We start from the raw sequence: 20,188 nt of genomic DNA, 5'->3' as shown, positions 1-20,188 counted from the left end.
GGCGTGGCGGGCCGGAGAATCCAGCCCTAGGACTTCTTTCTTTGGAGCGTAGGAGAGTGAGGGGTGATCTTGGTAAGATCATGAGAGGCATGGATAGGGTGAATGCACTCAGTCTTTTTCCCAAGGTTGGGAAATCGAGAACGAGAGGGCACAGGTTTAAGTTAAGAGGGGAAAGAATTAACGGGAACCTGAGGAGCACCTTTTTTACACACAGGGTGATACGTATGTGGAATGAGCTGCCGGAGGAAGTGGTTGAGGCAGGGACATCGACAACATTTCAAAGGCATTTGGACAGTTACAAGGATAGGAAAGGTTTATAGGGAGTTAGCTTAGGTGGGCTTTTTGGTTGGCATGGACCAGTTTGGCCGAAGGGCAAATTTCCGTGCCGTTGATTCTATGATAATCATGCCAGTCCAACACAGTTGTTTCAACCATTCCATGATGGCTCTTCCTGATTAACCAATACCTTTCCAAATAAAAGCTAATGTTTGTCCCTGCTCATGATTTCGAAGAGCTTCCCCATAGGGTGACTGGCCTGTAGTTTCCTGGTTTACCCCGCTTCCCTTTCTTCAATAAATGTATAACATTAACAACATTCTAGTACTTAGAAACTACTTCAGTATCCAATGAGGATTGAAAGATCGTGGCCAGTGCCTCTGTTATTTTGACCTTTGCTTTTTTTTTTGACTAACCAAGGATACATTCCTTTCCCACCAAGTGTCTGCAAAACAGCCATTAATTTTAGTATGTCTTATCTATTGCGATCGTGTTCATAACTTCCCCTCCTCTTTTAGTGTAACACTCACATCACCCGCTTACTCTGTGGAGACAGACGCTGAGTCCTCATTTAATACTCTAGCCACATTCCCCTCCAATTCCCTGCCGGTTTTGAAGACATGTCAAACAATAGAGCTTTCAACAATCGACCGAAAAGCCTCCCAGGGAAAAGTCAGTCACCGAGATGGAAAAGCCCAGCAACAACCTCTGAGTCGGGAGGGGTTATTGGGTTACAGGGATAGGGTGGAAGTGAGGGCTTAAGTGGGTCGGTGCAGACTCGATGGGCCAAATGGCCTCCTTCTGCACTGTATGTTCTATGTTCAGTCACTGTGTTGCTGTTGTAGACAAGTGCACATGAATTGCATTGGCTTAGGACAGAGGTCCGGAATTTCGTATTCATTAAGGATCAATTTTTAAATCCTTTTAGCAGTCAGTGTTTGTGGTTAAATACAGAAAGCTTTGCTGTCAATGCCCTCTTAAATGATCAGAGTCAAAGAATTGGGAATCATAGAATTTAAAGTGCAGAAGGAGGTCATTCGGCCCATCGAGTCTGCACCGGCTCTTGGAAAGAGCACCCTACCCAAGGTCAACACCTCCACCCAACACTAAGGGCAATTTTGGACACTAAGGGCAATTTATCACGGCCAATCCACCTAACCTGCACATCTTTGGACTGTGGGAGGAAACCGGAGCACCCGGAGAAAACCCACGCACACACGGGGAGAACGTGCAGACTCCGCACAGACAGTGACCCAAGCCAGAATCGAACCTGGGACCCTGGAGCTGTGAAACAATTGTGCTAACCACAATGCTACCGTGCTGTCATGTTCCAGAAGTGGCTGAGAATAGATCTAAATAGGAACCTGGGAACTGTTGGATGAGAAAAAGCCAAAGGTCATCAAGCAATCACAATAATAATAGAGTTGACGACCATAGCAATCAACCTCGATCAATTAGTCTGCAACTGACCCAGACATTAGGCAAAGAAAATCCTCAATTGTGGAGATCTTTGGCAACTGCAGGTCCAAGGTCATGCTGCACTCACCTCGCGTCTCAAACTTCTCTTGTACTGAATTCCAAAATGTTATATTATTAAAATGTGACCAGGACCATAGAAACTGTGTTTAGCTTTTATTTAATCTAATTTGTCACCTTTGATATTAATTAACGGCACAGAAAAGGCCCTTCGGCCTGTCCCGTTTGCGTCGGTCAAAAACAACCACCTAATCCCGTTTTCCAGTGCTTAGTCTTGTATGCCTTGGCATCGCCAAGGGCACATCTAAATACTTCCTGAATATTATGAGGGTCTCTGCCTCCACTACCTTTTCAGGCAGCAAATTCCAGACCCCCACCACCCTCTGGGTTAAAAGGTTTTTCCTCACATCTCCTCTAAACCTCCTGCCCCTTACCTCAAATCTCTGCCCCCTGGTCATTGACCCTCCGCCATGGAGAAAAGTTTCTTCCTGTCTACTCTATCAGTGCCCCTCATAATTTTATACATCTCAGTCATGTCCCCTCTCAGTCTCCACTGCCCCAAGGGAAACAACCCTAGTCTATCCAATCTCTTAATAGCTAAACATCTCCAGCCCAGACAACTTCCTGGTTAGTCTCCTCTGCATCCTTTCAAGTGCTATCACATCCCTCCTATAGTGTGGATTCCAGAACTCCACACAATACTCTAGCTGTGGCCTAACCAATGTTTTATACAGTTCCAGCTTAACCTCCCTGCTCTTAAACTCTACGCCTTGGCTAATAAAGGTAAATATACCATACCTTTTTAACCACTGTGTTCACCTGCTCTGCTACCTTAAGGGACCGGTGTATATGCACACCAAGGTCCCTCTGATCCTTGGTGCTTCCGAGGGTCCTGCCGTTTATCATTTATTCCCTTGCCTTGCTTGTCCTGCCCAAGTGCATCACCTCATACTTATCCGGATTGAATTCCACTTGCCACTGACCAGCCCATCTGACCAGCCCGTCAATATCCTCCTGTAATCTAAGGCTATCCTCCTCACTATTTATCACCCACCAACTTTCGTATCATCTGCAAACGTACTGATCAGCCCTCCTACATTCAAGTCTACGTCATTTATATAAACCACGCAGCAAATATTTATTGCAGTTATGGATAATGGAACTGTTCTAATTGCCTTTTTTGTGTATTTGGATGTAGTGTAAATGCAGCGTGTGAATACAGACTTGTGCAAAAAAATGTGCACTTCAAGCCCGGAGAGATCAGAAGGCATTTCATTGAAGTTCCCCAAGGTGCTACCTGGGCCGGTAGGTGTCACATTTCTGGGAATTTTTAGCATTTATATCAATAAAAAAATAAAATAATGATATTAATAATGAACTCTATAACAGCAGATATGGAAAATTGATAGATCAGCAGTAGGATTAAGAACATTGTTCTGCAAGTCTTTTTGAAATGTATTCCTGGGGTGTGGGTGTCGCTGATGAGGCTGATATTTATTGCCCATTGTTAATCGTCCTGAGGGGATGGTGCTGAGCTGCCACCCTGAACTACTTCAGTCCATGTGGTGAAGGCACTCCCACAGTGTTAATACACAGTGTTTATGTCCCCGTTCCTGTTTTTGTTGCATTTAAAGGGCTGGGGGCGGGGGGGGGGGGGGGGGGATCTCAGCCAGCCTTTAAAATGTTGATATGTCAGTGAATCCTTACTGGTGATTAGGCAAGAAATCGATTCATTCTGGTTGTGACCTGAAAGGATGGTGTGAGCAGACTCAATGATAACTTTGAAAAGAGGTTTGAATAAATCGTTAAAAGGGGAAGAACCTCCAAGGCTACAGAGAAATTTAAAACAGGGCAGTGCAATTAACTGGATAGCTCTTTCAAAGAGTACATACTTCTGTGCTGCAAAATTCATTGATTCTACGGTTTAACCTTTGCTTCCTGTACTAAGCCAACTTTTTATCTTATTTGCCACATTGCCCATGGGCTTTTACTTTTTTGATCATTCTGCCACGTCAAACACCTTGCTAAAATCCATGTACACACCATCCACTGCACACCTTCATCAACCCTTCTTGTCACTTCCTCAAAGAATTCAATCAAATTTGTGAGGCAAGACCTTGCTTTAAAAAATCCAAGTTGACTATCCCTGACTAATCTATGCCTTTCTATGTGACAGTTAATCCTATCTCTCAGGATTGATTCTACTAATTTGCCCACCACTGACGTAACTGGTGGGCCTATAATTGTTTGGCATTTCCTTCGATCCATTTTAAAACAATGGTGCCACGTTTGCATTTCTCCAGTCCTCCAGTACCTCCCCTGTATCTAGTGAGGATTGTAAAATCATCCTTCGAGCATCTACTATCTCCTCCCTGACCGCCTTCAGTAGCCTCAGAAACAATCCATCTGGCCCTGGCGACTTATCAGCTTTCAAGGATTCCAACCCTTTGAGTACTTCCTCTTTATGATGATTCCATCCAATATCTTGCACTTTTCCTCCTGCACTACTGCTTCTGCATCATCCATTTCTTTTGTAAACACGGAGACAAAATATTCATTTGAAACCCTTCCCACAGGGCGGCATGTGGCGCAGTGGATAGCACTGGGACTGCAGCGCTGAGGACCCGGGTTCGAATCCCGGCCCTGGGTCACTGTCCGTGTGGAGTTTGCACATTCTCCCCATGTCTGCGTGGGTTTCACCCCCACAATCCAAAAGATGTGCCAGGTTAGGCGGATTGGGTACTCTTTAAAAAAAAAAAATAAATAAAAAAAATAAAAAATTTTTAAACCCTTCCCACAGCCTCTGCATGTACGCACAAGTTCCCTTCTTCATCTCTGATAGGTCTCACTTTTTCCTCAACTAACCTTTTACCATTAATATAAAACATCTTTAGGTTTTCTTCAACTTTACTTGCTACTCTTTTTTCAGACACTCTCTTTGATTTCCTTATTTCCTTTTTGACTTTGTCCCTGCACTTCCTATACTCGTCTAGGCTATCTGCAGTGCTTAGTACTTTGTGCCTATCATACGCTTTATTTTTCTGTTTTATCTTCCCTTGTATTTCTCTCGGCAACCAGGGGGTCTTGATTTGGCAGTACCACTCTTATTTTTGAAAAGGGCATGTCTACTTTGTACATTTAGGATCCTGCTTTTTAGTGCTTCCCACTGGTTTTCCACTGATTTATCCTCTAGCAGTGCTGGCCAGTCCACCTCAGCCAAATCCCTTCTCATTTCTGCAAAATCACCTTCTCCCAGTTCAAATTCTTTCCTCCTGCTTTATCTCTGTCCTTTTCCAGGGTAATACTGAATTGCCATCACTGGCCCTGATTTGGTCGCCAACTGTCACTCCACCCACTTGCCCTTCTTCGATCCCCAAGACTAGGTCTAGAATTGCAACTCCCACTGTTGGGTTTGTCACTAATTGGTTCAAAATATTTTCCTGGCCACACTGCATGAATGTTTTTCACTAATCTTCCCTTATATTGTTTGAATCCCAGTTGATATTGGGATAGTTCAAGTCTCCGACTATTATTGCCCTCTTGTTCTGACAGGCAGGAACTTGCCTACATATTTGATCTTCTATCTCCGTGGTTAGCAATGCTGCTTCACAGCGCCAGGGTCCCAGGTGCGATTCCCCGTTGGGTCACTGTCTGTGCGGAGTCTGCACGATCTCCCCGTGTCTGCGTGGGTTACCTCCGGGTGCTCCGGTTTCCTCCCACAAGTCCCGAAAGACGTGCTGTTAGATAATTTGGGCGTTCTGAATTCTCCCTCTGTGTACCCGAACAGGCGCCGGAATGTGGCGACCAGGGAATATTCACAGTAACTTCATTACAGTGTTAATGTACGCCTGCTTGTAACAATAAAAATTCTTATTAATTATTAAACTATTTGGGAGTCTGTAGTATATTCCCAGTAATGTGATTGCCCCTTATTTATTTCTGAGCTCAACCCATACGGCCTTGTTTGTTGACCCATTTAGTATATCATCCCTTCTCACAACTGCAATTGATTCTTTAACCGTTAGTGCTACTCCCCCTCCTTTTTTTTCTCCCATTGTATCGTGTCTGAAGTCTCTATAACCAGGGATATTCAGCTGCCGGTTTTGGCCCCCCTTTAGCCAGGTTTCCGTCACAGCAATGACATCCTGCTGCCATGTGTCTACCTGTGCCCTTAACTCATCAACCTTGTTTGTAATACACCTTGCATCAAAATATAAACCGTTTAATCCCACAGTTTCCCCTTGCTGGATGCTTTTTAAACTTTGCTTCTCCTGTAATTCCAAGTCTATCACTACATCACTCGCTAATGTTCTGCCTCCACTCTCCTGAACTAATTTGACCTATCTGATCCGAATCCTGGGATCCCATCCCCCCCAACACACTAATTTAAATAGTCCCCAACCAGAACTAGCGAAAACCCCCATGAGGACATTGGTCCCAACTCTGCCTGGGTGCAACCTGTCCGATTTGTACAGGTCCCACCTTCCCCAGAACCGGTCCCAGTGCCTCAAGAATCTCAATCCCTCCCGGCTACACCAACCCTCCAGCCACGCGTTCATCTGATCTTTCCTCTTATTCCTGCTCTCTTTAGCATGTGGAACTGGGATAATCCTGAGATTGCTCCATTTGAGTCCTGCATTTTAGTTTATCTCCGAACTTCCTGCACTCTGCTTGCAGCTCCTCAACCCTTAGTTTATCAGTCTTCTCATCCAAACTGAGCAGCCAAGACCTGAAAGATTAGCTTAAAAAATGGAACTGTCGGATTGAGAATACGATATTTTTAAAGCCCATCTGTCAGGTCGATTACTGCTTACCCATTGTCCTTCTCTATCTTGGTGCTTTTTATGAGATTTGTGAGGTTTTGAAATAACCTGATAAAGTTATGTTGCATTGTAGATGTTGAAAATATATTCTAGTTTCCAGCAGCAACCAGTAGAGTCTTCAGATGTGCTGATCAAGAAAATACATAGAATTTTTGTAATTGGGGGTGGTACGGTGGCACAATGGTTAGCACTGCTGCCTCATGGCGCTGAGGACCTGGGTACGATCCCGGCCCCGGGCCACTGCCCGTGCGGAGTTTGCACATTCTCCCCATGACTACGTAGGTTTCACCCCTACAACCCAAAGATGTGCAGCTTGGGTGGATTGGTCACACTAAATTGCCCCTTAATTGGAAAAAATGAATTGGGGGAGTCTAAATTTATTAAAAAGAAGAAAAAATAATTTTTGTAATTAATTTACGGGATGTGGGCATCGTTGGCTAGGTCAACATTTATTCCCCACCCTAATTGCCCTTGAGAGGATGGTGGTGAGCTGCTGCCTTCAATCACTGCGCTTTTGTTTGCACTGAGTGCTGAATTTGGTGCATTTGAGTGCGATAGTGAGAGTTTGGTGACCGAGGGAGTATAAGGCTTCATTTTTATCTAAAGTTCAGTCTTTCTTTTATTTAGTTAATTAACTTAAAAGTTGCTGTTTGGTTTAGAAGAAGGTGAATTTTCAATCAGCTTTAAACAGGCTTCTACTTGTAGGCAATTGCAGCTGGAACTTGTTAATTAGTTAATTGGATTAGGCCAGTTTTTCAGAGGCTAGATTCACAGGATAAAAGTGATCCCCTACAGTGCAGACTTTGTTTGCACTGAGTGCTGAATTTGGTGCATTTGAGTGCTATAGTGAGAGTTTGGTGACTGAGGGAGTGCTGAATTTGGTGCATTTGAGTGCGATAGTGAGAGTTTGGTGACCGAGGGAGTGCTGAATTTGGTGCATTTGAGTGCGATAGTGAGAGTTTGGTGACCGAGGGAGTTAGGTGAGGAGGGAGTAAGGTGCTCCTTTCATTTTGTTTCCGACATTTCCGCAAAGAGTGAGAAGAGAGCCAGGAGTTTACAGAAAGTGTAGCTGACTGAGAGCAGAGTCAGAGGGCGGAGATCTAGTTAGTCCACACGGCAGCTATATTCTGTAAGGTAAGAGGGGATGGAGGCTAGGCCAGTTACATGCTCCTCCTGTAGGATGTGGGTGGTGAGGGATACCACCGGTGTCCCCGCTGACTATACCTGCGGGAAGTGCGCCAAATTTCAGCTCCTCAAAGACCGTGTTAGGGAACTGGAGCTGAAGCTGGATGAACTTCGGATCATCCGGGAGGCAGAGGGGGTGATTGAGAAGAGTTACAGGGAGGTAACCACACCCAAGGAACAGGACAAGAATAGCTGGGTTACAGTCAGGGGGGAAAAAAACAAACAGGCAGACAGTGCAGGGATCCCTCGTGGCCGTTCCCCTTCAAAACAAGTATACCGTTTTGGATGCTGTTGGGGGGGCTGACCTACCGGGGGAAGGCCCTAGCGGCCAGGTCTCTGGCACTGAGTCTGGCTCTGGGGCTCAGAAGGGAAGGGGGGAGAATAGAAAAGCAATAGTTGCAGGAGATTCAATGGTTAGGGGAATAGATAGGAGATTCTGTGGTCGCGAGCGAGACTCCCAGAAGGTATGTTGCCTCCCGGGTGCCAGGGCCAGGGATGTCTCGGATCGTGTCTTCAGGATCCTTAAGGGGGAGGGGGAGCAGCCAGAAGTCGTGGTGCACATTGGTACCAACGACATAGGTAGGAAAAGGGGTGTGGAGGTAATAAACAAGTTTAGGGAGTTAGGCTGGAAGTTAAAAGCCAGGACAGACAGAGTTGTCACCTCTGGTTTGTTGCCGGTGCCACGTGATAGCGAGGCTAGGAATAGGGAGAGAGTGCAGTTGAACACGTGGCTGCAGGAATGGTGTAGGAGGGAGGGCTTCAGGTATTTGGATAATTGGAGCGCATTCTGGGGAAGGTGGGACCTGTACAAGCAGGACGGATTGCATCTGAACCAGAGGGGCACCAATATCCTGGGAGGGAGGTTTTCTAGTACTCTTCGGGAGGGTTTAAACTAATTTGACAGGGGAATGGGAACCGGATTTGTAGTCCAGCAACTAAGGTAGCCGATATTCAGGACGTCAAAGCGTGTAATGAGGCAGTGGAGAAGGGAACACTGACAAAGGAGAGTACTTGCAGGCACGGAGATGGGTTGAAGTGTGTATACTTCAACGCAAGAAGCATCAGGAATAAGGTGGGTGAACGTAAGGCATGGATCGGTACTTGGGACTATGATGTGGTGGCCATCACGGAAACTTGGATAGAAGAGGGGCAGAAATGGTTGTTGGAGGTCCCTGGTTATAGATGTTTCAATAAGATTAGGGAGGGTGGTAAAAGAGGTGGGGGGGGGGTGGCATTATTAATTAAAGATAGTATAACAGCTGCAGAAAGGCAGTTCGAGGAGTATCACCCTGTTGAGGTAGTATGGGTTGAAGTCAGAAATAGGAAAGGAACAGTCACCTTGTTAGGAGTTTTCTATAGGCCCCCCAATAGTAGCAGAGATGTGGAGGAACAGATTGGGAAACAGATTTTGGAAAGGTGCAGAAGTCATAGGGTAGTAGTCATGTGTGACTTTAACTTCCCAAATATTGAGTGGAAACTCTTTAGATCAAGTAGTTTGGATGGGGTGGTGTTTGTGCAGTGTGTCCAGGAAGCTTTTCTAACACAGTATGTAGATTGTCCGACCAGAGGAGGGGCAATATTGGATTTAGTACTGGGTAATGAACCAGGGCAAGTGATAGATTTGTTAGTGGGGGAGCATTTTGGAGATAGTGACCACAATTCTGTGACTTTCACTTTAGTAATGGAGAGGGATAGGTACGTGCAACAGGGCAAGGTTTACAATTGGGGGAAGGGTAAATACGATGTTGTCAGACAAGAATTGAAGTGCATAAGTTGGGAACATAGGCTGGCAGGGAAGGACACAAGTGAAATGTGGAACTTGTTCAAGGAACAGGTGCTACGTGTCCTTGATATGTATGTCCCTGTCAGGCAGGGAAGAGATGGTCGAGTGAGGGAACCATGGTTGACAAGAGAGGTTGAATGTCTTGTTAAGAGGAAAAAGGTGACTTATGTAAGGCTGAGGAAACAAGGTTCAGACAGGGCATTGGAGGGATACAAGATAGCCAGGAGGGAACTGAAGAAAGGGATTAGGAGAGCTAAGAGAGGGCATGAACAATCTTTGGCGGGTAGGATCAAGGAAAACCCCAAGGCCTTTTACACATATGTGAGAAATATGAGAATGACTAGAGCGAGGGTAGGTCCGATCAAGGACAGTAGCGGGAGATTGTGTATTGAGTCTGAAGAGATAGGAGAGGTCTTGAACGAGTACTTTTCTTCTGTATTTACAAATGAGAGGGGCAATATTGTTGGCGAGGACAGTGTGAAACAGATTGGTAAGCTCGAGGAAATACTTGTTAGGAAGGAAGATGTGTTGGGCATTTTGAAAAACTTGAGGATAGACAAGTCCCCCGGGCCTGACGGGATATATCCAAGGATTCTATGGGAAGCAAGAGATGAAATTGCAGAGCCGTTGGTAATGATCTTTTCGTCGTCACTGTCAACAGGGGTAGTACCAGGGGATTGGAGAGTGGCGAATGTCGTGCCCCTGTTCAAAAAAGGGACATGGGATAACCCTGGGAATTACAGGCCAGTTAGTCTTACTTCGGTGGTAGGCAAAGTAATGGAAAGGGTACTGAAGGATAGGATTTCTGAGCATCTGGAAAGACACTGCTTGATTAGGGATAGTCAGCACGGATTTGTGAGGGGTAGGTCTTGCCTTACAAGTCTTATTGAATTCTTTGAGGAGGTGACCAAGCATGTGGATGAAGGTAAAGCAGTGGATGTAGTGTACATGGATTTTAGTAAGGCATTTGATAAAGTTCCCCATGGTAGGCTTATGCAGAAAGTAAGGAGGCATGGGGTAGTGGGAAATTTGGCCAGTTGGATAACGAACTGGCTAACCGATAGAAGTCAGAGAGTGGTGGTGGATGGCAAATATTCAGCCTGGATCCCAGTTACCAGTGGCGTACCGCAGGGATCAGTTCTGGGTCCTCTGCTGTTTGTGATTTTCATTAATGACTTGGATGAGGGAGTTGAAGGGTGGGTCAGTAAATTTGCAGACGATGCGAAGATTGGTGGAGTTGTGGATAGTAAGGAGGGCTGTTGTCGGTTGCAAAGAGACATAGATAGGATGCAGAGCTGCGCTGAGAAGTGGCAGATGGAGTTTAACCCTGAAAAGTGTGAGGTTGTCCATTTTGGAAGGACAAATATGAATGCGGAATACAGGGTTAATGGTAGAGTTCTTGGCAATGTGGAGGAGCAGAGAGATCTTGGGGTCTATGTTCATACATCTTTGAAAGTTGCCACTCAAGTGGATAGAGTTGTGAAGAAGGCCTATGGTGTGCTCGCGTTCATTAACAGAGGGATTGAATTTAAGAGCCGTGAGGTGATGATGCAGCTGAACAAAACTTTGGTAAGGCCACATTTGGAGTACTGTGTACAGTTCTGGTCGCCTCATTTTAGGAAGGATGTGGAAGCTTTGGAAAAGGTGCAAAGAAGATTTACCAGGATGTTGCCTGGAATGGAGAGTATGTCTTACGAGGAAAGGTTGAGGGTGCTAGGCCTTTTCTCATTAGAACGGAGAAGGATGAGGGGGCGACTTAATAGAGGTTTATAAGATGATCAGGGGAATAGATAGAGTAGACAGTCAGAGACTTTTTCCCCGGGTGGAACAAACCATTACAAGGGGACATAAATTTAAGGTGAAAGGTGGAAGATATAGGAGGGATATCAGAGGTAGGTTCTTTACCCAGAGAGTAGTGGGAGCATGGAATGCACTGCCTGTGGAAGTAGTTGAGTCGGAAACATTAGGGACCTTCAAGCAGCTATTGGATAGGTACATGGATTACGGTAAAATGATATAGTGTAGATTTATTTGTTCTCAAGGGCAGCACGGTAGCATTGTGGATAGCACAATTGCTTCACAGCTCCAGGGTCCCAGGTTCGATTCCGGCTTGGGTCACTGTCTGTGCGGAGTCTGCACGTCCTCCCTGTGTCTGCGTGGGTTTCCTCCGGGTGCTCCGGTTTCCTCCCACAGTCCAAAGATGTGCAGGGTAGGTGGATTGGCCATGATAAATTGCCCTTAGTGTCCAAAATTGCCCTTGGTGTTGGGTGGAGGTGTTGAGTTTGGGTAGGGTGCTCTTTCCAAGAGCCGGTGCAGACTCAAAGGGCCGAATGGCCTTCTTCTGCACTGTAAATTCAATGATAATCTATGATTAATCTAGGACAAAGGTTCGGCACAACATCGTGGGCCGAAGGGCCTGTTCTGTGCTGTATTTTCTATGTTCAACATGGTGTAGGGCACTCATAGAGCTTTTAGAGAAGGAGATCCAGGATTTTGTCCTCGGGACAGAAGGTACAGCAATATAATTCCACGTCAGGATGGTGAGTGACTGGGGTTCAGGATGAAATACCCCAGGGGCAGACATTTCACCTGCCGAGAGGTGATGACCAATCAAAGGCCAGCAGCTGTATTGAACAACAGTGCCACCTGGGAGGGAGCGGCTGTTGCTGGTACAACGCTAACCCGAGGCCTAGATTCTGGATCACAGGCTGCAAGTGAGTGATGAAGGGATGGTGCCCATGGTGTGGGGATTATGATTGAGTGGAGGTCAGCAATGAGCAGGGGATGGCTCTCAGGGGGTGCTCCCACCTTCCCAATACCTAATCCCTCGATTAGATGCCTTTAAATGAGTGACCCCTCTGAAAAGCAGCAAGAAAACTCTGCACAGCTTTGCTTGTTGTGCTTCCCGCATGATGAGCCTCCTACTACAGTGGTATGAGACCCTAAATGGGCATTAATTGTGTTATAATTTACAGGGCGTCCCTAAGAGTGTGTCAGTATTTACACAGGGTTCCTGGGATTCTGTCAGTATTTGAAGGGGTCCCTGGGAGTGTGTCAGTATTTATACGGCATTCCTGGGAGTGTGTCAGTATTTATACGGCATTCCTGGGAGTGTGTCAGTATTTGCAGTCGGTCCCTGGGAGTGTGTCAGTATTTGCAGCTGGTCTCTGGGAGTGTGTCAGTATTTATACGGCGTCCCTGGGAGTGTGTCAGTATTTGCAGCCGGTCCCTGGGAGTGAGTCAGTATTTATATGGCGTCCCTGGGATTCTGTCAGTATTTGCAGCCGGTCCTTGGGAGTTTGTCAGTATTTGCAGCCGGTCCTTGGGAGTGTGTCAGTATTTGAAGGGGTCCCTGGGAGTGTGTCAGTATTTGCAGCCGGTCCCTGGGTGGGGGGGGGGGGGGGGGGGTATTTGCAGCCAGTCCCTGGGGGTGTATCAGTATTTGCAGCCGGTCCCTGGGAGTGTGTCAGTATTTGAAGAGGGTCCCTGGGCGTATGTCAGTATTTGAAGAGGGTCCCTGGGCGTATGTCAGTATTTGAAGAGGGTCCCTGGGCGTATGTCAGTATTTGAAGGGGTCCCTGGGAGTGTGTTAGTACTCGGGAGGTGCTCCTGAGACTGTCAGTGTTTAAGGGTAAGGTGCCCTACTTGTGTGTAATTATTTTCAGCAGGCCTCTAGTTAGTAATCCTCTGTCAAAGAGTGTGAAGCTGCAGTCCAAGCAAGTATGAATGACCTATCAGCAATCATGTGCGTTGTAGCTAACATAGGACCACCCTACTAAGCATAGCAATGTAAAGGTTAACTTTTTGATTCTCACTGAGAACTTGCTTTATTTCAGAAATAAGCCTGACTTCAAAATCGGAAGATACAACCTGCGAGTTTGTGGTACATACTATCCAGCTGCAGAAACAGATGGCATTTCGGGTGCACGAGTTTTACCGCCACCTCTACCTGTCAGAAAAAGCCTCTGTGGCCGATGCTTTTCCAGTCCAAGTGAGTACTGCTGCATCAATGATGACCCGGCTGTGTTTTCGATCAAGTGCACCAGCTTGTCTCAGAGGAGGAATAACAGTAACGGCAAGAATTATGTGCATAAAACCTATTCCAGCATTGCACCTGAGAGAGTGGGGAAGACTCTTGAATTGCACTTGCTGACCAGGACAGAGCTGTGCCAGCAAAGAGCATCACTCGCAGGGGCTGCCGGCCACTACTCTCACATCAGGAGCTCATGGTTTATCTGTTAGACAATGAGCAGGAATTTCAGCTCTGCCCATCCAGGAATTGCTCACTATGATCACAGAGTCAGCCTCTGTAGGTTTTCAGGACACCTTGGAAATGGCAAAGGCAATTCCTGCAACACTCCGGAGTAAATGGGCATGAAACCTCAAACAGGGACTTCAAGTTGCCGATGACTCCAGGTTGTTCATCCATCCGTTCTGTGCCAGGTTTTGCTGCATAGCAACCACATGGTTTAACTTCCATCTCATTGTGCATATTCTTTAATATTTAACCTGGCTTTCAGTTGTGAACAGCGACTTGGATAACTAACACTTTTTTGGACAGTGAGAAGAGGTGAAGGCTATTCACGCCTACGAGCCTTCTGTACCTTTCAATCCATTGATTATCACTGATCCTAATTCCAATCACCCACCATGCCCCTTGATACTCTTACCAAACACAAAATTATCCAAAGATGTGCAGGTTAGGGTGGATGGGCAATGCTAAAGTGTCCAAAGGTTAGGTGGGGTTACGAGGATAGGGCGGGGGATTGGGCCTAGGTCGGGTGCTCTTTCACAGGGTAGGCAGGAATGTGAAGTTGAGGTTAAAATCAGATCAGCCATGATTTTAATGAATGCCGGAACAGGCTCAAGGGGCCGAGTGGCCTCCCCCTGATTCGTATGTTTGTAAGTACTTGTTGGGGAAAGCCAGAATGTAATCGGAGAGGAGGTTGGCGAGGGACCAGTTAACGTTTTGGAATGAAGGTAATAGCTGGGAGCCAGGTTAGTGGAAATGTTTGACGTTAAATCGAGAGCTATTGACCATGAGGATAAATTTCTGCTGAGTGATGGAAAACAGAGTGAGGACTGCTGGGCTGCAACTGGAGCAGGAAGCAGAGGAACCACGAGGGACGAGAGGCTGAGGACTGAACAACCACAGTCTAAAGTGACTAGTTTGGAGGTCAGGGAAATGGATCTCCTCAAAACAGCAGGTGTCGGGAAAGTCACTGACAGGGTTGGGAAGAGAACGGGCGAAGGAGAACCAAATAGAAAAATTAAGATCGGGCAAAATTAATTCAGTGGGATGGGAGCAGATAAATTTCCTATTTGGACAGGCCTATTGGTGTGGCAGGGAGGAAATAGAAATGGGATGTGGGAATTGGTGGAACAGCGTTAGGAAATAGCATCAGCTGGAAGAGATGACATCAGCGACAGTCTGGAAGTGATGGTTTGATTTTCAGTGGGAGTGGGGTGGGCCAGAAGGTGTAGTTGCTGATGTCAGGGAGGTGGTAAAAACTCAGCCGGGTAGAGTCCCTTTTGGCTTGTGGCACAATTTAATGATTCTCTTTCCTGAGTTTGCTTCTCTCGCAGTTTCTGGTTCTGATGAAGGATCCACGTACAATGCCTTTGTTTAAGGTTGTGCATTTATTCTTAACTCCCTCTGCACATCGCGGCAGCATAGTGGTTAGCATAATGGCTTCACAGCGGCAGGGCCCCAGGTTCGATTCCCGGATTGGGTCACTCTGCGGAGTCTGCACGTTCTCCCCGTGTCTGCGTGAGTTTCCTCCGGGTGCTCCGGTTTCCTCCCACAGTCCAAAGATGTGCAGGGGTAGGTGGATTGGCTATGCTAAATTGCCCTTAGTGTCCAAAAAAGGTACGGTAAGGTGGGGTTACGAGGATAGGGTGGAAGTGTGGGGATAAGGTGGAGGTGTGGGCTTGGGTAAGGTGCTCTTTCCAAGGGCCGGTGCAGACTCGATGGGCCGAATGACCTCCTTCTGCACTGTAAATTGTGTAATTTTGTGATCATCAATTGTTAAGCAAAGGACATGCACAATCAGAGTGGCCTGTTGGGTTCACTGCCTCTGGTGTATTTACAGGAAGAAAAGACCATTGAAATTTGCATTGCGCGTTGGTGGTCCAGCCTGAGACATGCTACCATCGACTACGCCATTTCATTCCATGGATTGAAGTGTAACAGTGACACATTACACATTGTGAGTATTGCCCTCTGTTCATTTACTTTACATTTTTAATGATGAGTGTTGTGCTGAATTTGGATTGTGTTAAACTGTTTGAGAAATACTTGGATTAATGGAAAGTTTGTGCAAAAGATGGCAGAATATTGACCAACAGACAAGAGAAGACTCTCTTTCTCCCTCCCGATCTGCTTCAAATGGATGTGGTGAAATTTGGCTCACCGGCGAGGCCTCCTGGTTTAATTCCCCATCCTAAAGGCAGTGGAGCACTTCCTCAATACTGCACTGCGGTGTCAGTCTGGATTTTGTCTTTTTTATAAATTTAGAGTATCCAATTATTTTTTCTTCCAATTAAGGGGCAAATTAGCATGGGAAATCCAGGTACCTGCACATCTTTGGGTTGTGGGGGTGAGACCCACGCAGACACGAGGAGAATGTGCAAGCTCCACACGGACAGTGACCCAGAGCCGGGATTGAACCCGGGTCCTCGGCGCCGTGAGGCAGCAGTGCTAACTACTGTGCCACCGTGCTGCCCCATAGTCTGGATTTTGTGCTGATGTTTGTGGAATGGAATGCAACTGCAACCTTCTGACTCGGAGTCTGGAGCGCTTCCCACTGACCATGACTAACACGAGGTAGAAAGCAGTTAGTTTTAGCATCTGGCTGTTACTGCCATCTACCTGATAGTACCAAATTAATTCCATATATCCATTACCTTGATGTGGAAAAATGAAGTGATATTTTGATCATTTGATATTTATGTCATACTTTGAAAGTAACTGCTTGCTGACGGATGTGGAAAGCAGCCTTAATGCTGAACTGGAAGGATTGCTGAACTGTAACCGTGTTTGTTTATGGTGTCAGGCGAAGTGTGTGACATGATATTTAATCTATTATATGTGTGTAGTTCAGTAAAATCAAACTGCCAGCTTCTCAAGACAGTCAAATGAGCCTTCAGCTGCTGGAAGTGAGGGAATGTCTTCTTGCAGTTTATTTGTATGACCTCCCTAGGATACACACGAGATAAACTTACCCACACAATCTCCACGCAGATATCTTATAAGACTTGCAGAATCGTCAGGACTGAACACATTTCCAGGCTCAGTTACTATTGGTAAATGTCTCAAACTTCACCATCTGCACCCCTCGATATATATGAGGCTGATTTGCCTGAATGGATTCGTTGAGTTTGTGCCACGTGACCACCTGCCTCCAGCCATCCTTTGTTTTTGTTACTGAAACATTTTTAACATTCGCATTTTTTCCCCTTAAACCAGATACATATAAAATAGGAGGAGGAGTCCATTCGGCACTTCGAGCCTTTTCCACCATTCGGTACGATCATGGCTGATCATCCACTGTTCCCACTTTCTCTCTCTCTTTCTCCCCCCCCCCCCCCCCCGCCCCACCTTATCCTTTGATCCCTTTAGCCCCAACAGCTATATCTAACTCTCTTGAAAGCATAGAAATTTTTGGCCTCAACTGCTTTCTGCGGCAACGTGTTCCACAGGCTCACCACTCTGGATGAAGGAAGTTTTCCTCATCTCAGACTAGATTACGGTAGCACAGTGTCACCAGGGACCTGGGTTCGATTCCCGTTACTGTGAAAATCCCCTAGTCGCCACATTCCGGCGCCTGTTCAGGTACACAGGGAGAATTCAAAATGTCCAATTCACCTAACAGCACGTCTTTCGGGACTTGTGGGAGGAAACCGGAGCACCCGGAGGAAACCCACGCAGACATGGGGAGAACGTGCAGACTCCGCACAGGGAGTGACCCAAACCGGGAATCGACCCTGGCACTGTGAAGCAACAGTGTTAACCACTGTGCTACCGTGCCGCCCCAATATTGTATTGTGACTATCTGGGGTCCTAGCACTAATCCCTGCGTTGCCCCACTAGTCACTGCCTGTCATTTGGGAAAAAAGCCAATTCATTCCGACTCCTTGTTTCCTGTCTGCCAATCAGTTTTCTACTCTTTTCAATACACTACCCCCCAATTCCATGCGCTTTAATTTTGTACACTAATCTCTTATGTGAGACTTTGTCAAAACTATTCTGCAAGTCTAAATAAAGCATATCCACTGACCCCCCCCCACCCCCATCAACTCTACCAGTTACATCCTCAAAGAATTCCAAAGATTTGCAAGCATGATTTCGCTTTTGTATATCCATGCTGACTATATGATCCTGCCACTGTTTTCCAAGTGTTGTGAACAAAGAACAAAGAAAAATACAGCACAGGAACAGACCCTTCGGCCCTCCAAGCCTGTGCCAACAATGCTGCCCGTCTAAACTAAAATCTTCTGCACTTCCGGGGTCCGTATTCTTCTATTCCCATCCTATTCATGTATTTGTCAAGGTGCCCCTTAAATGTCACTATCGTCCCTGCTTCCACCACCTCCTCCGGCAGCGAGTTCCAGGCACCCACTGCCCTCTGTAAAAAAACGTGCCTCGTACATCTCCTCTAAACCTTGCCCCTCGCACCTTAAACCTATGCCCCCTAGTAATTGACCCCTCTGCCCTGGGGAAAAGTCTCTGACTATCCACTCTGTCTATGCCCCTCATAATTTTGTAGACCTGTATGAGGTCGCCCCTAAATCTCCGTCGTTCCAGTGAGAACAAACCGAGTTTATTCAAACTCTCCTCATAGCTAATGCCCTCCATACCAGGCAACATCCTGGTAAATCTCTTCTGCACCCTCTCTAAAGCCTCCACATCCTTCTGGTAGTGTGGCGACCAGAATTGAACACTATACTCCAAGTGTGGCCTAACTAAGGTTCTATACAGCTGCAACATGACTTGCCAATTTTTATGCTCAATGCCCCGGCCAATGAAGGCAAGCATGCCGTATGTCTTCTTGACTACCTTCTCCACCTGTGTTGCCCCTTTCAGTGACCTGTGGACCTGTACACCTAGATCTCTCTGGCTGTCAGTATTCTTGAAAGTTCTACCATTCAATGTATATTCCCTACCTGCATTAGACCTTCCAAAATGCATCACCTCACATTTGTCCGGATTAAACTCCCATCTGCCATCTCTCCGCCCAAGTCTCCTAACGATCTAAATCCTGCTGTACCCTCTAACAGTCCTCATCGCTATCCGCAATTCCACCAACCTTTGTGTCGCCTGCAAATTTACTAATCAGACCAGTTACATTTTCCTCCAAATCATTTATATATACTACAAACAGCAAAGGTCCCAGCACTGATCCCTGCGGAACACCACTAGTCACAGCCCTTCAATCAGAAAAGCACCCTTCCATTGCTACTCTCGGCCTTCTATGACCTAGCCAGTTCTGTATCCATCTTGCCAGCTCATCCCTGATCCCATGTGACTTCACCTTTTGTACCAGTCTACCATGAGGGACCTTGTCAAAGGCCTTACTGAAGTCCATATAGACAACATCCACTGCCCTACCTGCATCAATCATCTTTGTGACCTCCTCGAAAACCTCTATCAAGTTAGTGAGACACGACCCCCGCTTCACAAAACCGTGCTGCCTCTCACTAATACGTCCATTTGCTTCCAAATGGGAGTAGATCCTGTCTCGAAGAATTCTCTCCAGTAATTTCCCTACCACTGACGTAAGGCTCACGGGCCTGTAGTTCCCTGGATTATCCTTGCTACCCTTCTTAAACAAAGGAACAACGTTGGCTATTCTCCAGTCCTCCGGGACATCACCTGAAGACAGTGAGGATCCAAAGATTTCTGTCAAGGCCTCTGCTATTAAATATTTCATAATGGACTCTAGCAATTTCCACACTATCAACATCAGGCTGACTGGTCTACGAATCTCTGTTTTCTCTCTACCCCACTTTTTAAATTGACGGGTTACCTTAGCTACCCGCCAATCTGCCTATAGAATCTTGGAAAATGACCATCAATGCATCCACTATTTTTAAGGCCACTTTTTAAAGTATTCTGGAATGTAGATGACCAGGCCCTGGGGATTTATCACCAATCAATCCAATCAATTTCCCTACTAATACTGATTCCCTTCAGTTCCAACCTCTCACTAAACCCTGCGTTCCCCAACATTTCTGGTACATTGTTTGTGTCCTCTGTGAAGACCGATCCAAAGTATGTATTTAGTTGGTCAACCGTTTCTTTGCTCCACATTATAAATTTCCCTGTTTCTGACTGTAAGGGAAGACATTGTCTTCACTGATCTTTTTCTCATACTTATGGAAGCTTTTACAGTCACTTTCTATGTTCCCCACAAGCTTACTCTCGTACTCTATTTCGCCCTTCTTAGTCAATTCCTTGGTCCTCCTTTGCTGAATTCTAAACTGCCCTCTATATATACTCAGGTGTTTTTTCTACCAATTTTTTTGTGCTCCTCCCTTGAATTTAATGTTTTATCTAGTTTCCCTTTAAGCCATGGTTTGCTCACCTTTCCTGTTTTTTTGTGCCAGGCTGGAATGAACAATTATTGCAGTTCACTCATGCGAT

The 20,188-nt window shown here is 46.2% G+C and overlaps 1 protein-coding gene across 2 annotated transcripts in view; it reads left to right on the top strand.

Annotated features, from left to right (window-relative positions):
- LOC140421315 (tripeptidyl-peptidase 2-like) overlaps positions 1–20,188 on the top strand; it is a 194,416-nt gene that overhangs the window by 119,722 nt on the left and 54,506 nt on the right. For both annotated transcript variants that reach the window (XM_072505959.1, XM_072505960.1), the window contains exons 16-18: positions 2,951–3,057; positions 13,380–13,534; positions 15,636–15,752. In XM_072505959.1, the coding sequence (XP_072362060.1) occupies positions 2,951–3,057; positions 13,380–13,534; positions 15,636–15,752 (379 nt within the window). The remainder of the gene's footprint in view (positions 1–2,950; positions 3,058–13,379; positions 13,535–15,635; positions 15,753–20,188) is intronic.

The sequence above is a fragment of the Scyliorhinus torazame genome, chromosome 5 (genome assembly GCF_047496885.1).
Source record: "Scyliorhinus torazame isolate Kashiwa2021f chromosome 5, sScyTor2.1, whole genome shotgun sequence".
In the NCBI taxonomy this organism is placed as follows: Eukaryota; Metazoa; Chordata; class Chondrichthyes; order Carcharhiniformes; family Scyliorhinidae; genus Scyliorhinus; species Scyliorhinus torazame.
Note: the sequence above shows the minus strand (reverse complement) of the source record. Positions and strands in the feature narration are given on the sequence as shown.